This window comes from Rhinatrema bivittatum, chromosome 7, assembly GCF_901001135.1.
Source record: "Rhinatrema bivittatum chromosome 7, aRhiBiv1.1, whole genome shotgun sequence".
NCBI lineage: Eukaryota > Metazoa > Chordata > Amphibia > Gymnophiona > Rhinatrematidae > Rhinatrema > Rhinatrema bivittatum.
Genome location: NC_042621.1, coordinates 180,281,388 through 180,304,932, shown reverse-complemented (window position 1 = coordinate 180,304,932; position 23,545 = coordinate 180,281,388). Strand labels below are relative to the sequence as shown.

Genomic DNA, 23,545 nt, shown 5'->3' with positions numbered 1-23,545 from the left:
ATGATAGATATTCAAATCTCTCAATGTGGTGGCAAGCCTTTTTTCAATGGAAAGGAGGCTCTAGAACAGGGGTGGGCAAGTCCGGTCCTCGAGGGCTGCAAATCAGTCGGGTTTTCAGGATACCCCTAATGAATATGCATGAAATAGATTTGCATACAACAGAGGCAGTGTGTATGCAGGTCTCTCTCATGCATATTCATTAAGGATATCCTGAAAACCCGACTGGTTTGCAGCCCTCGAGGACCGGAATTGCCCACCCCTGCTCTAGAATGAGGGGTCATGCGATGAAGGTGAAAGGGGGTAGGATCTAGGAGTAACCTTAGGGAATATTTCTTTATAGAGAGGGTGGTGGATGCATGTAACAGCCTCTCAGTGAAGGTGGTGGAGACAAAAACAGTATCTGAATTCAAGAAAGCATGGAGTAAATACAAAGGATCTCTAAGGAAGTGATGCTAAATTCATTGGACATACTGGATGGGCCATATGGTCTTTTTCTGCTATCATGTTTATACACACACACACACATATATATATATATATATATATATACATACATACACACATTGCATGGCAGCATCTAAATAGCAAAGGGAGAAAGAAGAAATTTGTTGGTACTGCTTTGTGTTTTATATATGTATGTATATGTATAGAGAGAGAGATAGAGAGATAAAACACAAGGCAGTACCAACATCATGTTTATATATATATATGAAGTTGCCATGCAGTGTACATGCAGTGGCATCAAGTTACAGTTACTTAAAAGGTGACAAGAGGCAAACTATTCTTTGTAATGCTTGTTCAGAACCTCTTTAGAATGAGTGATCATTTAACATAAAATAATAAAATATGTAGTTTTTCATGCTTTGGAAGCATACCTTCACACAGCATACCGCTCGTTCTTCCATTTCTTTCCAAGCTCTGAGCATTTTTTCTGAGGCTAAAAAGATATTTCACATTTTCAGAAGAAAATTAAAAAAAAAAATTAACAGAATAGACTTGCTTGTTAAACATTTACAAAATCGAGAAAAAAAAAAGATATAGTACCTTCCTCTTTTAACAGCCAGGCATGAAATTTATAAACATAAAATTAGGTTAAATCTTTTTCCAATGACATATGTTACAGTGTAAAAATATAACCACCTAACTGCCTTTATCTGCTGTATGACTGTTTTGTACACTCTACTACATAGTATAAACAGAATAAGAGAAAGCTATGTAATTTGCTATGTCAGTAGCAAACAGGATCATTACTAATGATGTCAACTATGTCTGACCTCAACATAGGAATTACTATATGCTCAGTTTTGTACTTTTCTCCTCAGTATATAAGTACTGAGTATCTAGAAAAAGTTATTTTAATCAGGAAATGAAGCAGACATAGCCAAAATAAATGAGAAATTACTACTTACCTGATCATTTCCTTTTCTTTAGGACAGTCAAATGAATCCAGAACAAGTGGATTATGCACCTCTACCAGCAGATGGAGATGGAGCAAGCTGATGTCACAGTATATATAACTTTGCAGTGACCTCCGTATTCTCTTCAAAAGCAACTGTGGACAGACTAGCGAAAAACTTGATTAAAAACAGATAACCATTTCAATATTAGCCAACAGGCAACACTGAGCTCAGACAAGAAGGTAATAACACTAGACCAAGGGCTGGAGCAACACTTACCAGTAATCCCTGAAACATGTAGGCACACAGGAGGATCATTATGCAATCATTTGGCAGCCAAGGAAGGGAAGCTGGATTCATCCGACTGTCCTAAATAAAAGGAAATTATCAGGTAAGTAGTAATTTCTCATTTCTTAGCATCCAGTCAGATGAATCCAGAACCCGTGGGATGTACCCAAGCTACTCCTGAATAGGGTGAGAAGCTGCCCGTGGTCCAGTCAAAAACCACATGCAAAGGCTGCATCCTCCCGGTTCTGAATATTCAGACGATAATATCTGGAAAAGGAGTGCAAGGAGGACCACATCGCAGCTCAGCAAATGTCCACGGGAGACAACAATCTAACTTCTGCCCATAACACTGCCTGGGCCCTAGTGGAATGAACCCTAACCTGACTAGGTAATGGCTTGTCAGTATCAACATATGCTGCCGTGACTACCTCCTTAATCCAGCGGGCTATTGTAGCCCGCAAGACCAGTTATCCTTGTTTAGTACCGCCGTGAAGAACAATTAGGCAATCTGTTTTTCATAACAGCTCAGTAACCTCTCTATACTGGATATGTCTCTTGACATCCAGGGGTGCAATAGACGATACTCCTCTGTGGCTTCCTCTCTGTCCAGGGATGGCAGAAAGAAGGACTTGTTCAAGTGAAACTCAGTGACCACCTTCGAAATAAAGGAAGGAATAGTATGTAGCTGTATCGTCCCTGGAGTCACCCGGCAGAAGGGCTCCCTGCAGCTCTGAAAATCTCAGTGCAGAACATTTTTGCCACAAGAAAGACCATTTCCAAGTTCAGTAACCGCAAGGACAGGTTATGCATTGACCTAAACCTAGGACCCACTAAGAATTCCAAGACCAAATTCACACGCCATAAGGGTACTGGAAACCGCAAGGGAGGATGAAGATGTTTCACTCCTTTCAGGAAATGGGTCACATCAGAATGGCCAACAAGGAACCACCATTCACCTGATCCCTGAAACAGGTGAGAGCCACTAATTGTACCTTTAAGGAATTAAGGGCCAAACTTTTATTCAAGCCATCCTGCAAAAATTCCAAAATAAATGGGATCTTGGCTGAATGAGGAAGAGTAACTTAATCCTCACACCAGGCCTCAAACACTTACCAAATGCACACATAGGCCAAGGAAGTGGAGAACTTTCTAGTCCTAAGCAAGGTGGAAATCAGTGCCACGAATATCCACATTTCAGAAATCGAGCCCTCTCAAGAGTCATACTGTAAGACAAAATCTAGAAGGATCTTCATGAAGGACAGGTCCCTGCTGTAAAAGGTTCCTGTGCGCTGACAGTCTAAGAGGCGAATCCACCAGGAGTGATGCAGATCTGCATACCATAGCCTCCTGAGCCAATCTGGGGCAACCAAGAGCACCTGTACTAGGGCATCGATCCCCAATGACTTCAGATCTCTTCTGCAGCTGAAGAACTGGGGGACTTTTGCAATGCACAAAGTTGCAAACAGGTCTAGGAATGGGAGACCCCAGCAATCCCGAATTAGCTGAAACGCCTTGTCTGGGGTCCATACTCTCCTTGACAAGACGTCCGGTCTTATGCTGTTTATGCCTGCAATACGCAAGGCTGAGAACATCTGGAGATGCACAGAACCTGGAGTTTCCCAGGCAGTCTCTCATCCAAGTACGAACCAGGTCCAACTCTGCTTAGCTTCCAAGATCAGACGAGATCGGGCGTATTCAGGGTGGTGTGGCTGTAGGCCATCTCTGCCCATTCTATAGGTCGATCTATGTCCTGCGACACTTGTTAGCTCTTAGTACCTCCCTGAAGAGTGATGTAAGCCACAGTCATTGCGTTGTCAGACATTATTCGGACTGATAGACCCTGCAGCCTGTCACCGAACTGTAAACATGCCCATCGGACCACTCTGGCTTCCAGCCGATTGATGTTCCAGAGATACTCTTCTGCACTCTAGTGCCCTTGTGCGGTCAGCTCTTGACAGTGAGCTCCCCAACTAAGGAGACTCGCATCTGTTGTCAGTTCCAGCCAGTCCGGTGGGGATAGGAAAATCCCCTTCTATAGATGATCCGCCTGCAGCCACCACTGCAGTTGGAAGGAGTCCTCCATTGGCAGGTGGAGCAGAATTGAACAGCCCTGAAACGGTAGAGTCCACCAAAAAGACAGGGAGCGCTAAGAGGATGCACATGCACCCTTGCCCATGGTACCTCTTCCAGAGTCACCGCCATTAAGCCAAGGACCTGCAAGTAAGACCATATGGTCAGGCTCAGAGAGTTCAATAGACGGATCTGAGCTAGAAACTCATGAGTTTGAGCTTCCGGCAGAAACACCTCGTCCTGCTTTGTGTCAAACCGAACTCCCAGGTATTCCAGTGACTGAGTAGGCTGAAGGCTGCTCTTGGCTAGGTTCACCACCTAGCCAAGCTCTCGCAACAGAGAAATCACCTTGCGAGTCACCAAGCGGCTCTCCTTCAGCGACTCAGCAGTCATCCAAATATCTGTGTACTAGGCTTCCATCCTTTTTCAACTTTGCCGCAACTACCACCATTACCTTGGAAAGGTTTCTGGAAGCGGTGGCCAGACCAAAGGGCAGTGCTGAAACTGAAGGTGGCGGCTCAGAATTGCGAACTGCAGGAAGCGTTAATGTTCTATTCGGATGGGAATAGAACATTCCCATCCGAAGTTCCCCCAACTGCACGGCCTCTATGAGCAAATGCTTCACTCACAGAAGTCTGTTGATGCCTTTGAGGTTCAGGATAGGACAAAAAGAACACTCCTCTGGCACATCAAAATAAATGGAATAGCACCCCATATTTTCTTAAGACATGGGCACTGGGACCACAGCCTTCAGACTGAGGAGCCTTGCTAATATACCCTCCACCACCCACTTATCCTGTGAGAAATGGCAGGGAGACTCCATGAACCTGTTCAGAGGAACACTGCGAAACTCCATCGCATATCCTTCTTGTATCACTTCTAGGACCCACTGATCCGATGCGATTTCAACCAAACTGATAAGAGAGAGCGAGAGAGAGAGGCATCTCCCTATCTCCTGTTCCCTGGGGTGGGTCAGCAAAACTTCAGTGGGAGGTTCAGGAGGTTCCACTACCCAAATCTGCACCTCTTCTGGGTTGTTGGGTACAAAAGGACTGAGACCTACCGAAGGGTCGAGTCCTTTGAAAGGTCGCTCCTCTATATGGCCAAGAAAGCTTGGATCCTTTAACACAACCTCTCCTGTCAAGGGAGCGCTGCACCTACTTCTTACCTTCTGGCAAACAAGGAACTGGAGATTTGCCCCACTTACTGGCCAGTTTCACCAACTCGCTACCAAACAATGGCAAGTCGTGAAAGGGCAAATTGTCGAGATTAGCTTTGGAGGCTGCATCAGCTGACCAATTTCTCAACCATAACTGATGCCTAGTCGCTACTAACGAAGCTAACCCTCTGGCTGAAATGCAGACCAAATCATATCCCGCATCTGCGAAGAAGGCAGCAGCTGGTTCCATAACTGCCCTAGAAATACCCCAAAGTCATCAACCTCCTGGGAGAGAAGCAAACAAGAGTAAGCCACCAAGGAATAATAAGAAGCGATTGGCAAGTCATTGCTACAGCTTTAAATGCTTGCTGAAGGATAGTTTCAATCTTTATCATGAGCATCCTTTGAGGCCGCTCCTCCTTCCACAGGAACAGAGGTTCACTTGGAGACTGCACACAAGTGCATCTACCTTGGGAAAACATAGGCGTTCTCTTACCACTGGATCTAGAGGGTACAGGCCTTCCAAAAACTCTGACCCCTTTGAAATGAACCTCTGGGACACCCCACTCAAGATCAATTGATTCTTGAATGGCCTCCATCACGTGGAAAAAAAAATTAGAGGCTTTACGCAAGTAAAGGGAAATGGAATTTCTCTTTGGCTCAAACACTGAATCAGATCCAGGAACTCTAAGCATTTTCAAGGTCTAGGAGTTCAGAGCTGGCAGTTCATCTCTATAAAAAAAAACCATAACATAGTTCTAGACGGTTCTAATCCGAGGGTGGGATTTCACCCTCCGTAAGAGAGGCAGGATTGGTATTATCATCCGTGCCATCCAGAACTATATTCAGAGGTTACGTTGCCACTCAAGGAGTACTCCAGCACAGACTATAATTCCAGGCAAGGTTCCTACCTGCACCTCTGCCCAAGGCGCATTGGACTGGGCAGAGGACTGCACCTGAAGAAGAAGTTGCAACCCCTGGAAAATTTCTACCCATGAAGGAATAGAAAAAAATCTATGAGGGGAACTGTAAATTACAGTATGAGCTACTTAATAAATTATTAAAATATCAGGAATCGGTATCAGAATAGAAAGTGCTACAATCTCTTGGGCTCTTGCCCACAAAGGGCTACAACCCGTCTCATGTGTACGCACCCGTTATTACATCATTTACTTCATCCCGTTTAATATATTTTTTAAATTTTTTGCTTCGGTGATAATTCTCTCTCTAAATAATACCCTTTAAAAATACCCTTTAAGTGAACCTTCAATGTTTCAATATCGTTATTATGTCTTATCAACTTGACCGTTCAAAACTTGACTGGTTTTTATATTGTCGCCCTCTGCGTTGCTTCTTGTTTTTGACTGCCCTAACATTGGCAATGTTTCGGCGTGCGATTCACGCCTGCTTCAGGGGACTTTTAATTACTCCTAAGAACACAAAGCACTTTAATCACCCAACCTCAAAATGATTTAAAATACACATTTTCAAACTAGCCACTTGCCAATGAGACTTACTTTGTAGCCGATCCTGGCTTAACTCAGCAACACACACATTCAAAAAAATGGCGCTCAGACGCTTACGTTCATAGTTACTGGAAGTTGAGTATTTATGTGTTTACTAAGGCTAACATGCTGACCAATCCAAGCACACTTACATATACATAGACCAATCGACTTCTTTATTGAGCCTGGCAGGAGAGACTGTGTTCAATTTAAAGATCCATCTTTGTTCTCTTTGCAGAAGCCTTTGATTCACATTGCCTCCCCGTTCATCTTGCTCAAAACCTCCAAAACTGTGCAAAATAAACTTTCAAAAGAATGAGCTACTTCTATACAATGCTGCACTAACGGTGCCTCTATCTTACTCCATTTCATCACGCTTTTGTGTTCAATCAGGTGCGTTTTGAGTTTTCTAGCAGTTATATATATATATAAATATATATATATATATATATATATATATAAATATAAGAGTTCACATGGGCACCATATTGTATAGACAATATTTTCTGACACGCAAGATGTTTTTACAATGGGCTTGTATCTCCTCAATTTGCTTAATGGAATGTTAATATTTGGATGCGCTTGTGGGAACATCAAGCAGGAGTTGCATGGAAAATGTCCAGCTTCCTCTATTGATCGTACTTCTACATCTTTAAAAAAAGAATGCACAACCTGATCTTTAATATTAGTGCCCCATTTAAAGGCTATTAATGGCTGTTCTTTAAACACTGCATACAATTGCAGAACATGCCAGTGTTTTCTAATGCCTTGAACCACTTCCTGAACTCCCGAAGAAAAAGGCAGTACACAAGTTAACTTGCTTGACTGCTCTTTTCTCTTTGGTATTACTACTCCTCATTATTCCATCTGGCACGCTTACTGGCCTTTCGTATCACATTCTCAGGATACCCTCTCAATAAACTTCTGATTCATTTCTCTAGCTCTTAATTTGTACTCTGATGTTGTGGAACATAATTTTCTTAAGCATAGGAATTGGCCAAAGGGAATACTGTTTCTTAAATTTTGAGGGTGGCAACTTGCATAACTCAACACTGTATTTCTATTGGTCGGTTTTTGGTGAATTGTAAAGAAAAACTTCTCTGCAATAATTGAAATCTGAATGTCCAAAAAAGACACTGTTGTCTCCCCAAAGGTGTAGGTAAATTGTAATGCTGGATCACAAGTATTCAGCCAGATGACAAATTCTTGAAATAATTCTTTACCCCCACGCCATACTTTAATGGTGTCATCAATAAAGCGTCGCCACACCGCTATATGCTGCTTATATGGTGAACTGTTTATCCATTAGGCCTCAAAATTGGCCAACGTATAGGCTAGCCACACTCTGGGCCATTGTGGCCCCCATTGCTGTTCCACCAACTTGTTGGTAAAAAATGCTGTCAAATAAGAAAAAATTTTCTTTCAGCGCTAGCGCTGCTAGCTTAACTATAAAGGCAACGGGGGGGGGGGGGGGGGGGGGGGGGGGGGGGGGCGGGAGGTCACAATTCTTTCTCTCTCTATTTGTCAATTGGTCTTGAATAACCTCCAAAGTGGCGTTTTGGGGTATATTCGTATATAAAGATAAGATATCAATAGCTGCCAGTGAAGCACCCTTCAGCGGAGTGGCATATATAGGATGGTAAACTTGGGACTAGAGGTTTCAAAAATACGTCAACATACTGGGAAAGGGGCTCTAACAGAGAACCTCGAGAGGAAATAATTGGACACCCCGGAGGGTTCTCCATGTTCTTGTGGACTTTTGGTAGGTAATAAAAAACTGGCACTTTTGGATGGTCAACCTTTAAAAATCGATATTCTTTCATTGTTAGCCATTCCTTTAATAGGGCTTCCAATGCGATTTTTCAAATCAGAGGTTGGATCTCCATCCAATCTTCGATAGAATTTTACATCTGCCAACTGTCTCAATGCTTTCTCTCTATATTTTTCTCTGTCCATCACAACGACGGCCCCCTCCTTATCCGCTGCTTTTACTCTGATGTCTGAATCTTTTCTCAATTCCTGCAGTGCTTTATTGTCTTGTGCTGACAGATTATTGTTACCATACTTTGCCTTTCTTTTCACCCTATCTATATCCATTTGTAACAATCGTGAGAATGTGTGAATGATTGGGTCAATATTTCCAGGGGGGCAGTCAAAAACAAGAAGCAACGCAGAGGGCGACAATATAAAAACCAGTCAAGTTTTGAAAGGTCAAGTTTTGAAGAAAACAAGATAAGTCGTAATAACGATATTGAAACATTGAAGGTTCACTTAAAGGGTATTATTTAGAGATAGAATTATCACCGAAGCAAAAAATGTAAAGAAATATATTAAAAACATATATTAAAACGGGATGAAGTAAATGATGTAACAATGGGTGCGTACACATGAGACGGGTTGTAGCCCTTTGTGGGCAAGAGCCCAGGAGATTGTAGCACTTTCTATTCTGAAACCGATTCCCGATATTTTAATAATTTATTAAGTAGTTCATACTGTAATTTACAGTTCCCATCATATAGTTAGATTTTTTCTATTTGTATCAACAAATTGAGGGTTAATGCCATTTAGTTCATATACCCATGAAGGAATACAGGTATCCAGACCAGGAGGAGCCTGAGGAGTACTCACTGAGCCACCTTCCCCTGCTGAAGAACCAGTTAGGGGAGTTCCAAAATCAGATGCCCCACCTGAGTTGTCTTTACCCAAACCCACATCTGGCTGGGAAGAACTAGGCTTAGTGAAATCAGAGGAAGACAATTCTTCCTGAGCCTCCAAAACAGTGCTGGCACAAATCTGCAAAGAAAAAGATGCTTAGTCTTTTTAGGTACAGTTGCCATTATGGCTGACAGTGTGCTTGAGTGGCAGCCGGAGGCGCACGTCTAGCTTTTTTTTTTTTTACGCGCTCAACTAGGTGCTCAAAAATTAGATGCAAAAAACTTAGGCGCGCACACTGTTGTGTCCGTCAGTTCCCAACGCCCTCTCTCCGCCCTCCTTACCTCCTTGGCACCTCCCTCTTCGCCCGCGGGAAGTTTGGCTGCCGCAGGGTCCCCGGACCGGCTAGACGCTGCAACCCGCCATGTTTCCTGGAGGCCTAGGGGCGCGCGTGTGGTGCGACCCGACTGACGTACCGGCGTTGGCGCGAACCTCAGGGGCGTCCCTCTGAGATGACGTCACCCGCGACGATATATAAGGTCTTAGAAATTGCTAACAGATTGAGTTAGCAAAGGTTATGGTACACGGGTTACTCTACCTAAGCTACTCTGCCTCCTTGGACTTACCAGGGGTACCCGCACTTCGGGGGCCTCGCTCTATCCTTTGTTTTTCAGGTGACAGTCTGGAACCGGTACTCGCTCCTCGAGGGTCCTCGTTCCCAGACTTGCTCTGTATTCTCTTCTGCCTGGAAGTCATCACTGCCAACTAATTCAGTGAGTTACCATCACTCTTTCGGAGCTTTCCCTGGAACCAGGTACTTGCTCCTCAAGGCCCTATTCATTCCAGCTCTGGGCTTCTGAGACACTGTGTGAGTGTTACCATCAGGTTTGGTACATGAACGCTGCATACCCTGCCTGCTCACTATATTTCAGTTTCTCTACAGCTCAGCCTCCAGGGATCGCTGTTCCAGTATCTGAGAAATTACAGCCCAGGCGGGCATTCCAGCTCACTACAGCCACCTCTGGTGGTTCAGTATACTGTCTAAATAAAGAACTAGTGTGTGTCTGACTCCTAACTCTGAGCCTGACCGGTGGTCCCTCTCAGGATCTTCCCCCCTCCCCTCCACCGGGGGCATGGTCATCTGCCACCGGTCCAAGGATCCACCCACAACTCTCCCTAGCAGACTGCTAACTCCCAACAGACTGCTAAGTCCCAACACACACCTAGGTGCTTACCTAGGCAGCCAAACAAATTAAGCGCACAAGAGCTTACGTGCCTAGCACTACTTGTGCACAGGGGCAAATGGCGCTTAACGTGGGTGCACAGACTACAAGCCTGACTGTGTGTCCAAAAACAGAGTGCACGACCAGGACACACAGCTAGATGCACAAGCCAGACCAACAATGCTGTAGAGAGCAGCCTTAATAAGCACGCAAAAATCCGTTGCAGTCTACCACGTGGTGCACAGCGAAAAGCCTCGGAGCAGGGCCTAGCCTGAGGAGGCTGCTCAACCCACCAGGCTGCCCACGTCCCTCAACCTCCCACGGAGCGGGATGAACATCGGACTGGCACGCGAAGCATGGAGACCAATAGCAGAGGAAGCCCTGCACAACAAAAAACCTCCCTCCAAGTCTCTGTAAGTATACATTTTTTTTTAAACTTACCAGAATTCAGCTGTATCTGGCTGAGTACAGAGATGGGCTCAGGCTGCAGGGGGGGGGGGGGGGGGGGGGGGGGGGGGGGGAGAAGTCATGTGCATTCACTACCGCACTCAGCTTCCTGAACCCGCTGCCTTTCAGCTGGTCAAGCAGCTAAGTCCATACTGGCTGAAAAACCAGCTACCAGACCAAGGCACTCATCTGAGAGACCACAGAAATCACCTCAGGAATTCTCAACTCGGGGGGGGGGGGGGGGGGGGGGGAACCATTTGGTATCAGCGCAGGAGAGTGGGGCAAATTTATTTCCTGAATTCTCCTCTTTAAAATGAAGCAATCCCCAGTGGGAAAATCACATCCACCATCTGCTGGAGATGGAGAATACTGATGGGCTAAGGTCACTGCAGAGGTATATATACTGTGACGTCAGCTTGCTCCATCTTCATCTGCTGGTAGAGGTTCATAACCCACTTGGTGCTGGATTCATCTGACTGGACGCTAAGAGATTAGAGAATTCACACAATCAGTAGGTAATCACATAATCAGTAGGTAATTTGAAGATTATATTTTCATAAACATATCTTAATAGAGAAGACATTTAATGTCTTATTTAAGAATTAAAATTACAATGGTCAGTCAATGAAAGAATATTATGTTGTCCTTAAAGGGGAAAAACGAAAAAACACAGATAATAAAGAACTTTCAGCAATATCCAGAGTCACAGAAAAAGAAACATAGGAAATGATAGCAGATAAGGGACCTAAGGCTCATCAGGTGTGCCAAACTCCACTGTCCCACACAGAAGGGCAAGGAATTTGCTAACTAGAGCCCCAATGTAATAAGGCATGCTGGGCTCTGTGTACAGATTTACCCATAAATATGTGCACAGATTTTCTTCTCCATGCAGCAAGGAGTTTTGCATGCAAATAAATGTGTGCACAAACCTCATATTAGCAATTCTTCCTTTAAATCCTATGTTAGTGATGGCATTAGCTATTACTCTCTGATTCAGAGAGGCACGTAAGCTTAACTCGTGGTTTGTGCACAAATCAAGTTTTCTGTATATAAAGCATAGTTTATGCACAGAGAATATGCTTTCTACACAATTTTTTATGCGCACAAAGTTTTAAACGCAGAAGACATTATTTGTGTGCACAAAATATATTTTATGCCCATAAATTGTATTTTATGTATGCTAAGGATGTCTTCTGCACACTTTTTTTAAACTCCAAACACATTAGTATAACATTAACTTACTACATAAGGAGTTAACAATTTTTACCATGCAACAAAGAAAATGTTAGCTAACATTTAGCTCACCTTTTATTACATTGGGCCCTAGGAAAGTATCTTAGGTAGAGCAGTTTATTGCTAGGGGTGGGGGTGGGATATTATAGAATACTAGTTTGACCAACTTTAATATAAATTGACATTGAATGTGTGTGTGTTGGGGGGGGGGGGGGGGGGGGGGGGAGTAAGAGGACACTTTTGGGGTGGGTATTGGCTGCCAACCCACTCTTTGCTCACACAAGGGTTGCTGAAATGCCATCTGCACTCACTTTGTTGTCATTTTGTTCAGGCTAACTAGTAGCAAAGACATTCAAAACGAGGTGGCTGCTTGCAGTATCACTGAACTTTGCTAAGTCGGAGGCAATGGCCACTAGTCACTATCTAAGTGAGGTATCAGGTGAAAAAGGGTAATGTGGTCTTCCCAATTTGGCCTGGGGTACGCAATCTTGGGGTATTAATAGACAGGAATCCTCAACATGAAGCCTCAAGTTCACATGCCACATTTTCTAAACTGAAACACAGTTTCTTACAAATCTCTTATAACTCCGATACTCTACGATCTACATTGGCTTCCAGTTATTTGGTGCATAAAATTTAAACTTCTGATATTGGTTTTAAGAGCTCTTCACAATCTAGGCCCTACTTACGTGATAGTTTTCTTAAACCAAAGGCTTCTGGAATTAAGTCTATGAAACTTTCCCCAGTCAGCCATGCTCGTCTAAGTATTACTAGGACTCAGCTTTTCTGTGGCAGGTCCCATAGTTTGGAATACGCTTCCTGAAGATTTACAAATGCAAGGGGATTATTTAACAATCAAGAAGAACATTAAAGCTTATTATTTCCATTAGGCCTTTGGAACACGACTTGAGATTCCTAGGGTTCTGGTGTTTTTCTGTCTTTTACAAAATGCTGGTAGCTTTAACTGTTACCCTTGTTGTGATATATGATATGATGTGATTTTGTTATGTTTTATGAGTTTTTATAAGCTGTTAGTGGTATTTTATGGGTATTAGGTTGTTCCTAACAGGAAGCAATTAGATTGGACCTGCAGATTAAAAATGTTCTAAATCAATAGCTCAAAAACTAGTCCAAAAGAAGGAAAAACGGGCAAGCAAACAAATATATAACACCTACACACACAGTTCTTAATTATATTCCCTTAGATGCTCATACACAATGTTGTACCCTAAACAACTGATTCCAATAACATCTTTAAAAGTTTTTAAATTCGAACCTTCATACTAAGGACTTGCTGAAGCACAAATCACTCAAACCACAATGGCTGTTGCAATGCCCTGGATATAATCATCGGTCCTACCATTTTTAATTACATTTCTTACTTGCAATTAAAACTTTTGTCTCAAAAGAAAACCCTTATCTTTAAGCTCAGAAGAATGGGATTGTTCTGAGTCCCTAAAGTGTTACAAATGACTATATTCAAAATGGCTCAACATTGTCTGTTTTTCAGAAGTTACACTTCCTGTTTCAGGGGAACTGATTTCACAGTCCAGAGAAAAACATGCTTTATCAGATCTTAATACTTCCAATCAGATTTCTTGTGACATGACTACCATTGTCCAGGTAACGCTATCCAACTATGTCCTCCCTTACGTAGATGTCTTAAGGTGAATCTATAACCAATCAAAATGCACACGCAGGTTATTGCAGCATAGTAAAACACCTGATGGAAACAACCATGTTGATTAAAATGAATATTTATTAAATCAAATCAATGAGTACTAATCTATGTCCCATATTAAGACCAAGAGGATGTGTTTTTATTTTTAAGTGTGTATCCAGAATTGCTCATGTGTATTCAGCAGAGCCTCCTTATTGCCACATTTCAATGGTGCTACGCGATTAGTGACTAACCAATGTAGCTGCGCAAAATGATGCATATTGTCTACACAATGTTGAACAATAGACACTTGGGTTTTGCTGGTGTTAAGACAGCGTCTATGTGCATTAAGGCATAATCTGATGCTATCATGTGTCCTTGTCACCTGATTTATGTGGATCGCACCAAAAGAAGAAGCTATCGTGTGTCTTTGTGACTTGATTTGTATAGGTCGCACCAAAAGAAGCATCAGAATATGCTTCAACGAACATAGAAGCTGTCTTTCCACCAGCAAAACCCAAGTGCCTATTGTTCAACATTGTGTAGACAATATGCATCATTTTGCGCAGCTACACTGGTTAGAAACTGACCATGTAGCACCATTTAAGGGACTATAATTAAGAAAAGTGTGTGTAGGAGTTATTTGTTTGCTAAATTAATAATAAGCATATTCATATCACCTTTGAAGACTATACTATAAAAACAAGAAGCTCTGAAAAAGATACTAAAAAAAATAAATTGCTATTTCTCTCATACTTACAGATTCCATAAGCCATTTGATCACTGTATCTATCGAGATCAATCTGGATACTCTGTTGAAAAAAGTCTAGCTTGGCTTTTAACTGCTGAGATGCAGAAACCATAGTGTTTTTCATTTTTGTTAGGTTAGCATTATATCGAAGAAGACTGAGCCTAAACAAAGAAAAATAAAATTCATAAAGCAACAGGAATTACTTCATACTTGTTCCTCTAGTCCTAAAGTCATTGCCTCAACTTGGATCTTATATACAGAAGTGTAGTGCACAATTCAATGACCAACAGACTAAAAGACTTAGAAAAAATTATACTAAAACGTCTGAAAAACTATATTAAAAATTACTTTTACTTTCTGCTAAAATTGTGGTAGACTTACATTGCAGCTCGATGACCTTGAAACAGTCTGCTATAGTCATCTTTTAGTCCTGACACATAATGGACTGCTTCGGCCCACACTTTACGAAGCTGAAGAAGTGGTAACTGGACCTTGCTATCCTGTACTATAGAAAAGAGAAATAAACCATGGCATACTGATAACATCTCAACTAAATTCTACTATATTACTCTCCCAAATTTTGGAGTCTATGATAGATAAGATATTAAGCTTCAAGAGGATAGAAAAGTTCTGGATGCATATTCAATTTCACTTATGAACTAGATATGAGAAAAGATATCTTCTTTAAGTTAATAATGAAGTTCACTGAACCACAGATCCAGCTTTAAATTATATGGGGACATTAGAACATAAGAATTGCCATACTGGGTCAGGCAGAGGGTTCACCAAGCCCAGTATCCTGTTTCCAACAGTGGCCAAACCCACATCTTAAGTCCTTGGCGGGATTCCAAATACAATAGATAGATCCCATGCTGCTAACACCCAGAGATAAGAAGTGGCTAGTTAATAACAGTTTATGGATTTCTTCTCCAAAAGGATGTCCAAAACTTTTTTAAATCCAGCTACACTAGCTGCCTTTACCACATCCTCCAACAATGAATTCCGGAGCTTGTGTTGCGTGAAAAAGAATATTCTCTAATTTGTTTTAATTGTGCTACCTACTAAATTCATAGTATCTCCTATTTTTTGAAAAAGTAAAATTACCGATTCACATTTACCCTTTGTATTACACTCATGCTTCAAGGAGCCTCTATCATATCCCCTCTCAACTGTCTCTTCTCCAAGCTGAACAGTCTAAACTTCTTTAGTTTTTCCTCATTGGGAAGCTGTATCTATTCACTTTATCATTTTGGTCACCCTTCTCTGTACTTTTTCCAGTTCAGTTATATCTTTTTTGAGATGTAGCAATCAGAACTACCCACCGTAGTATAGGTGTGGTCTCACCATGGAGAAATACATAGGTATAACAAGATTCTCCATTTTATTCTCTATTCCTTTCCTAATAATTCCTAACATTGTTTGATTTTTTGACTGCTGCAGAACACTGAGCCGAGGATATCATACTGCCCACAGTGACACGCAGATCCTTTTCCTGGGTAATAACTCCTAATATGGAACCTAACATTGTGCAAATACAGTGTGAGTTATTTTTCCATATATGCATCACTTTGCAATTGTCCACATTAAATTTCATTTGCGATTTGGATGCCAGTCTCGTAAGGTCTTCCTGAACTTTCTCACAATCCACTTGTGATTTCACTACTCAGAATTTTATGTCATCTGCAAATTTGATTACCTCACTCATCGTTCCCTTTTCCAGATCATTTTTAAGTAAATTAAAAAAACACTGGTGCCAGTTCAGATTCCTGAAGCACTCCACTGTTTACTTTTCTCCACTGAGAAAATGGATCATTTAGTCCTACTCTCTGTTTCCTAAGAACATGCCATACTGGGTCAGACCAAGGGTCCATCAAGCCCAACATCCTCTTTCCAACAGTCGCCAATCCAGGCTATAAGAACCTGGCAAGTACCCAACAACTAAGTCTATTCCATGTTACCATTGCTAGTAATAGCAGTGGGTATTTTCTAAGTCAACTTAATTAATAGCAGGTAATGGACTTCTCCTCCAAGAACTTATCCAATCCTTTTTTAAACACAGCCATACTAACTGTCTTTTAACCAGTTAGCAATCTACAACAGGACAATACCTCCTATCCCATTACTTTTTATTTTTCTTCGGATTCTCTGAGGGCACCAGATCACTATTATCCATGTTTATTATCCTCTTCAAAAAAATGTAGCAGATTGGTGAGGCAAGACTTCCCTTGTGTATGTTTTTGTTTATTGATTTTTATATATCATTGTCTCAGTAGTGACCTTCCCAAGGGTTACAAGCCAATGGATTCAAAGGAAATACAATAATTCAATTAAAAATAGTTACATGTTATAAATAAGTAATTAAAAATGTAATAAAACACAAATATAAAAATACTTAAAAACCAATTATTAGAAAGTAAACATAAGAGCATAAAAAAGGGTAGTAAGATGAGCAATTTTTAAATATCGTAAAACAAATACCGTAAAAGCCCAATGATCGTTAGTTAGTTGTGTCTGCGCATATACAATAGTGTTGCAATAAAAGACACGTTAATTAGTTAATTAGTTGTGTCTGCGTTTGCGCATTCAAACAGCCATGTCTTAAGGTCTTTCTTAAATTTCTTACAGTCTGCTTGAAGTTTTAGTTGAGTAGGTAATGTGTTCCAGAACTTCGGTCCCGCAATTGATATTGCTCTATCACGGACCTGGCTTAGGTGGGCAGACCTTATAGATAGGGATATTTAATAGAGCTTTGTTTGCCAACCTAAGATTTCTCTGTGGGACATGCAGTCAAATGGCTGAATTGAGCCATTCCTTTTTTTCACCGTAAATAATGTTATGAATAATACATGCTGTTTTGTATTGAACTCTGTATGTGATAGGCAGCCAATGGAGCTGAATTAGAACTGGGGTTATATGGTCACATTTCTTTTTGTTTCTCAATATTCTGGCAGCGGTGTTCTGTAAATCCATGCTGGCTGCATTTAGTATAACATTAACAAATCAACAAAAGGAATCCGCCAAACAATTTTTTTTTTTTTTTTTTTTTTTTAACAACGCTAAACACCTTGGTTACAATTTATTTGGAAAATGTGGAGAAACCGCATCAGCAAGCCTGACAACGTGCTGTGCACTTAGCAAAGCCATCTGGTCTTTTAATCATTTGCGGTTTGTGAAGGCTATCATAGGAGCATCCGAAAATGCTTCAGCAAGAGATGTAAGAAAAAATGTTGGTATTAAAATATATATGCTATGTCCATCTGTACCCGTTAGATAATATCTAATAATTGACCCGACAGCGTCCGGTGTTTTGCAACAGGATAGTTGCTTCTTCAGGAGTCAAGATGACCACAATAGATTCTCTTTTCATTTGGACAACAGGTCTCAAGGAAATTTCAGTGGTACAACTATCCTGTTGCAAAACACCGGCTGCTGTCGGGTCAATTATTAGATATTATCTAACGGGTACAGATGGACATAGCATATATATTTTAATACCAACATTTTTTCTTACATCTCTTGCTGAAGCATTTTCGGATGCTCCTATGATAGCCTTCACAAACCGCAAATGATTAAAAGACCAGATGGCTTTGCTAAGTGCATAGCACGTTGTCAGGCTTGTCAGGCTGATGCGGTTTCTTCACATTTTCCAAATAAATTGTAAATTTTTGGCGGATTCCTTTTGTTGATTTGCTATTGTATATACAGGACTGTTCTCGGCTCCCTTTTGTTGTTAATATAACATTAAAACATGCCTTTCTATATGTTCTGTGATTTTATTCTTTAGAATAGTTTCTATGATTTTTCGTGGCACTGAAGTCACGCTCACTGATCTATAGCTCCCCTGGAGCCCTTTTTAAAAAGATTGGCATCACATTGGCCACCATTCATTCTTCAAGTACAAAAGAAAATTTTAATGATAGGTTATAAACTACTATTAAACAGATTTGCAATTTCATTTTTGAGTTCTTTCAGAATTCTGGAGGAGCAGCCTAGTGGCTAGAGCAGCAGACTGCAAGCCATGGAAGTCAGGGTTCAAATCCCACTGCCTTTCCTTGTGACCTTGAACAAGTCACTTCACCCTATATTACCCTCAGGTACAGTCTTAGACTGTGAACTCTTTGGGGACAGGGAAATACCTAGAGTACCTCAATGTAATTCGCTCTGAAGTACCTGAAAGGAAAAATTTAAATGTGCTGCGCTTTGGTTTGTCATCTGCCCTATTACAACGTCCAGGTTCAAAGTGATTTGTTTCAGTTCTTCCAAATAATCACCTTTAAATACCGTTTCCAGCATGGGTATCTCCCTAATATCCTCTTCAGTAAATACTGAAGCAAATAATTCAGACTTTCGACTATGGCATTGTCAATTATTTGAATTCTGGAGATGCCAAAGTACTTCTTGTGTATGAGCAGGGTTACAAGACTTGAGAACAATTGCAGATTCAAGACACAAAGAGGTCTTGCAGGTGGACTTAAGTCTCTGAACAGCATGGTGGACACTTGGCTTGGTCTTTGAAAGATGGAGTACAGAAATCTAAAAGCCCCTCTCTCATAGATGGTCCCATAAAAATATCAGGATGGATTCAATTTAGAGATGGGCTACAAAAATAATATAAGGCCTTCAACACAAGCTCTATAACAAATGGCTTAACACACTCAAAATGTACTTCACTGGAGGAAAGAAACATTTAGGCCAGGCTTCAGAGAATGAATGCAAGGCAAAGTTTTCCCTATAAACAGAATTTCTGTTCATACTCCAGATCAATCCAGGTTACTGGGTTTTGCCTTCCTACCAGCAGATGGAGACAGAAGAAAAGCTTTACTGACACTGCTACTTAACTTAGTCTGCCACCTGCAGCCCCTCAATATTTCTCTGTCTCCAGAAGATGGTAGAGATATAAAACCTGAAGTCTAGATTGTTTAAAAACAAATAATAATAATGAGGTCTATATTCAGACACAGTTTGGATAGCAAAGTATGTGTCTCTGTGTGTGTGTGCACCCTCACTTCACAACAATCTCAGAGTGACAGGTATGGAGAGTGGGGGATTTTTTAAAATCATTTAGTTTTAATTACTGGGTGTTATATGATGTCTGTTTTGAAATATTTTATCAATGTTTAGAAAAATTCTTAAAACTTGTACAAGAGCTTCTAATTATTGAATATTATTCTATTCATCAGCAGTTTTGAAAAGTATTTTTAGAATGATTTTACTATTCTTATTGATTTATATTTCTTGATAGTATTGTTTTGAGGAATAGTGATTTTCTGCTTTTCCATTGTTGCACTACATATAGAATCTGGCTTGTGGTTTCCAGTTCAGTTTTTGTCTGCATGTGTGCGTGAGAGAGATAGAGGAAGCGTGTATGTGTGTGTGTGTTTGTGTGTTAGCATGTGAGAGAGACACAGAGAAAGCATGTGTGTGTGTGAGAGAGAGAGAGACACGGAGGAAGTATGTGTGTATGTGAGAGATACAGAGAAAGTGTGAAGTGTGTGTGTGTGTGTCACACTCACACATGCACCCTCTGTCTCTTACTTTGTGTGTGTGTGTGTATGCATGCCCCCAATCTAAACAATCTACAATGATAGATATGGAGAGTGGGAGATTTTTTAAATCCTTATTAGTTCTAATTGAGTGTTATTTGATGTGTCTGCTGTTTTGAAATATTTTATTGATGTTTAGGAAATTTTCTAATTATATATGGAGGGGGGTGCCAAAGAAGTATCTGCCCCAGGTGCCAAATACTCTAGGTACACCTCTGGAGTCGAGAAAGGGATCCACGAGTTTCCAGTGGATTTTAGGCCTAGCAAGGCAAGTCCAGAGGAGACTTGGAAGACTCTGATAGAATGAATGATCCAGCAAATGATGCTCCAGATGGAGATTTGGCACAGGATCTATTGGATCTTGATGAAGTGTCAGAGGTGGAGGGGGTCAATCCTAGGGAGGTATGTCTATTTAGTGCTCCTGGGGGAATTCTGTGTGAAAAAAAATTTAAAATTCTGCAAAATTCTGTATACTTTATATTGGTCAAAACACCACAATATACATGACAGTCTTTAAGTAATTAATTTAAAATGTAATACCGAAAAGTTATTACCTAAAGATGCAAAGTTTTAAATATTTTTAACAGTGAATTTCTAGGGAAATTCTGTAAGAGTGTCTCTTCCACACTCTCTCTCCCTATTCCCCTGGCCAGTCTCCTTTCACTTTTCTCTTTCAGGCCCTAACTCCTCCTCCTGCCACTATCTCTCCCCCTCCTCCTCTAGGCCCAATCCTTATCTCCACTCCCAGAGTTTGACCCCTCTCTCAATACTGCCCCCCACACAGATTCCCTCTCTCTCTCACAGACACACACACAGGTTCCTTCTCTCTCTCGCACACACACATCCCCTCATGCAGGCTCCCTCTCTCTCATACACACTCTCATACAGATTCTTCCTCTCTCGCACACACCCCCACCCCATTCAGGCTCCCTCTCTCTCCCTTGCACACACCCCCGCACAGGCTCCCTTTCTCTCTCATGCATATACCCTCACACAGACTACCTATGTCTTTTTCACACATCCCTGCACACTGGCTCCCTCTTTCGCTCACCCCCTCCTACGTAGACTCCCTCTCTCTCATACACATACACACCCTCAACAAAGGCACCCTCTCTCACAAATAAACACCCTCACACATGCTCTTTCCCACCCCCAGGCTCACAGTCTTACACTTACACACACACACACACACACACACACACACACACACACACACACATACGTGGGCCTGCTCATTCTTCACTGCGAGCGGGATGGCCACCACTCGTGGCACGCCTGGGCCTGCAGTCCTTTCGGGGTAGATGGAAGCCTGCTCAGGACAACCCCAACCAGGGAGTCGGGGAAATAAACCTTGTAATGAAATGAGACCAGTCCACTCCTCCTTCCAGCTGTTGGAGGGCGGTTGGCCCTATTTATGAAGAGTGGGCCAAAATCACAATGGACCAGTGGGTGCTGGAAGTGATAAGGGATGGTTACGCTTTAGAATTTGCTCAGCCGCTCCAAGAGAATATGTCACCTCTCCTCATGTATCCCTTACCAAAGGGGGTAGCGGTTTGCAACATGATGGATTGCTTGCAGTGCATAGAGGCCATAGTACTGGTTCTCCAAAAGGAGATGGAAAAAGAAATGGAATATTCCATTCATTTTGTGGTACCGAAAAAGGAGTGATCTTTCCAACCAATTTTGGATTTAAAGAAGGTCAATGTGGCCCTCAGAGTGCCACGGTTTCAAATGGAAACAATCTTCATTTAGTGATGGCAAGAGTCTGAAAAGGAGAATTCAAGTGTCCTCAGATCTCGCCAAGGCAAATCTGCATATACCCATTCAACCGGAGCACCAGAAGTTCCTAAGATTTATGATCCTAGGTGAGTACTTTCGGTTTTGGGCTCTTACGTTTGGACTGGCAATGTTCACTAAGGTGATGTTGCTGGTGGTGGCAGCTCTTCAGAAGGAAGGTATTCTGGACACCTAGCTTGTTCGGGCAAAGTCAGAAACCTTATGTTAGCAGGTGATACAGAGCGTTCTGGCAGGAAAAGACACTGTCCTGGTGGACAAGCTGAGTCAAAATATAGACCCCCACGAGTGGGCTCTGCATCAGACAGCGCCAAACCAGATTTCTGAGTGGGAAACACATGAAGTAAATCTCTACAGGAGGGAAGACCAATGGTCTCAGCAGCCACAGGTTAAATGAAATAACAGAATAAAAAAAAATCTGTGACTGAATTTTGTACAATTTAAATAGCCATTAACTAAATTATATAAAATATGCACTACATGAGGATTAGAAATGTGAAACAAATTTTAAAAAAAGTGTATAATGTAGTTATTCCAAGATTCATATATAGTTAGTTTTCAGTTGCACATCAAAGGACTGATGATGATCAAGATGGAAGAAGTGTGCAGACTAAATTTTGACTCAGTTTGTCCACCAGGACAGTGTCTTTTCCTGCCAGGGTCATCCCCAAAAGATGGCCCAGTTCCATACTCTTGCTGCTTCAACACAGGAAGAAAGATCCAGTTCCTCCCTTCTTAAAAAAAGAACTTATTGAATGATGGCCAAGTAGAGCTCTCTGTTTCCCTGTAGTGTGAAGAAAAATCCAATAGTCCAGAATGATTTATTGAAAAGACAAATAGCTGTTTTTCCCCACCTATTTAAATTTATATTACAATCTAGAAAAAACAGTAAAGAATAAATTAACAAGACCTAAACTCTGGAAGACGACAGGAATGTTTTTAGATAGGCTTGAGAAAGTTAGCAGGGAGCAGCGTGACTGGTGCAGTTTTATGAGCAGAAGGGATGCTACAGGAGCTTCCACTGGCAGGTTGGGATTACTTGGCTTCGCTTCAGGGAATGCATGACCAGTCTCTCGAGGCAAATTGTATTCCAAGCAAGACTCTGAAAGTAGCAGTATATTTGCAAAACAACAAGGCAACCACAGAAAACAGCTGGAAAAATGAATTACATTTTATTTCAATTAACTTCTTTCCCTGACACAAAAATGAGATTGTACTTGTTTTGTCAAGAACAAACATGCAACTTACCAATATAATTTACACATTCTGAAAGATTTCGAGAAGCAAACGGTCCATCATAGGCAGTCTTGCTTTTATCAAACAAATACACCATGTAGCTATCCCAGCCTCTCTGAAAAAAACAAAACCACTACCTTGAAAACAATTTTTTGAAACACAGTGGGGGCAGCGTCACAAACAATATTTCCTGAAAATATTTAGCACCAGCATCTCTGGAAGCAATTTGCTTTATATTATATATTATAAATTAGGGCTTCTGTTTTTAGGTTTAAACCAAAACACACAGATAAAATTCTCAATGGGGAAAAAAGTCATTTATTGGATAAATACTGGAAAAACATTACTTCCACTAGACTCTCCCACCTCTCTCCTTGCCTGCTTTGGGTTCTCCACTCTGTTTTTGTGCCTTTTGTATGCCGATGATTTGTCAGCTGCACAAAAGGTGTCCAACAAATATTATCTGAGCCACAAAAAACACTGATTGTGTCCCTCAAAAAAATCCTAATTAGTTGCAAAATAAACATTTAAATTTACAATTTGTAAACATCTAAAATTAGAAGTTCTAATTATATTTTTCTTTTCTC

At 41.3% G+C, this 23,545-nt stretch overlaps 1 protein-coding gene across 2 annotated transcripts in view; it reads right to left on the bottom strand.

The window, feature by feature from the left end:
• Positions 1-23,545, bottom strand: part of CHUK (component of inhibitor of nuclear factor kappa B kinase complex) — a 154,233-nt gene that overhangs the window by 49,676 nt on the left and 81,012 nt on the right. For both annotated transcript variants that reach the window (XM_029609573.1, XM_029609572.1), the window contains exons 11-14: positions 22,971-23,073; positions 14,767-14,890; positions 14,395-14,546; positions 876-937 (exon numbers count right to left, since the gene is read on the bottom strand). In XM_029609573.1, coding sequence (XP_029465433.1) covers positions 876-937; positions 14,395-14,546; positions 14,767-14,890; positions 22,971-23,073 — 441 coding nt within the window. The remainder of the gene's footprint in view (positions 1-875; positions 938-14,394; positions 14,547-14,766; positions 14,891-22,970; positions 23,074-23,545) is intronic.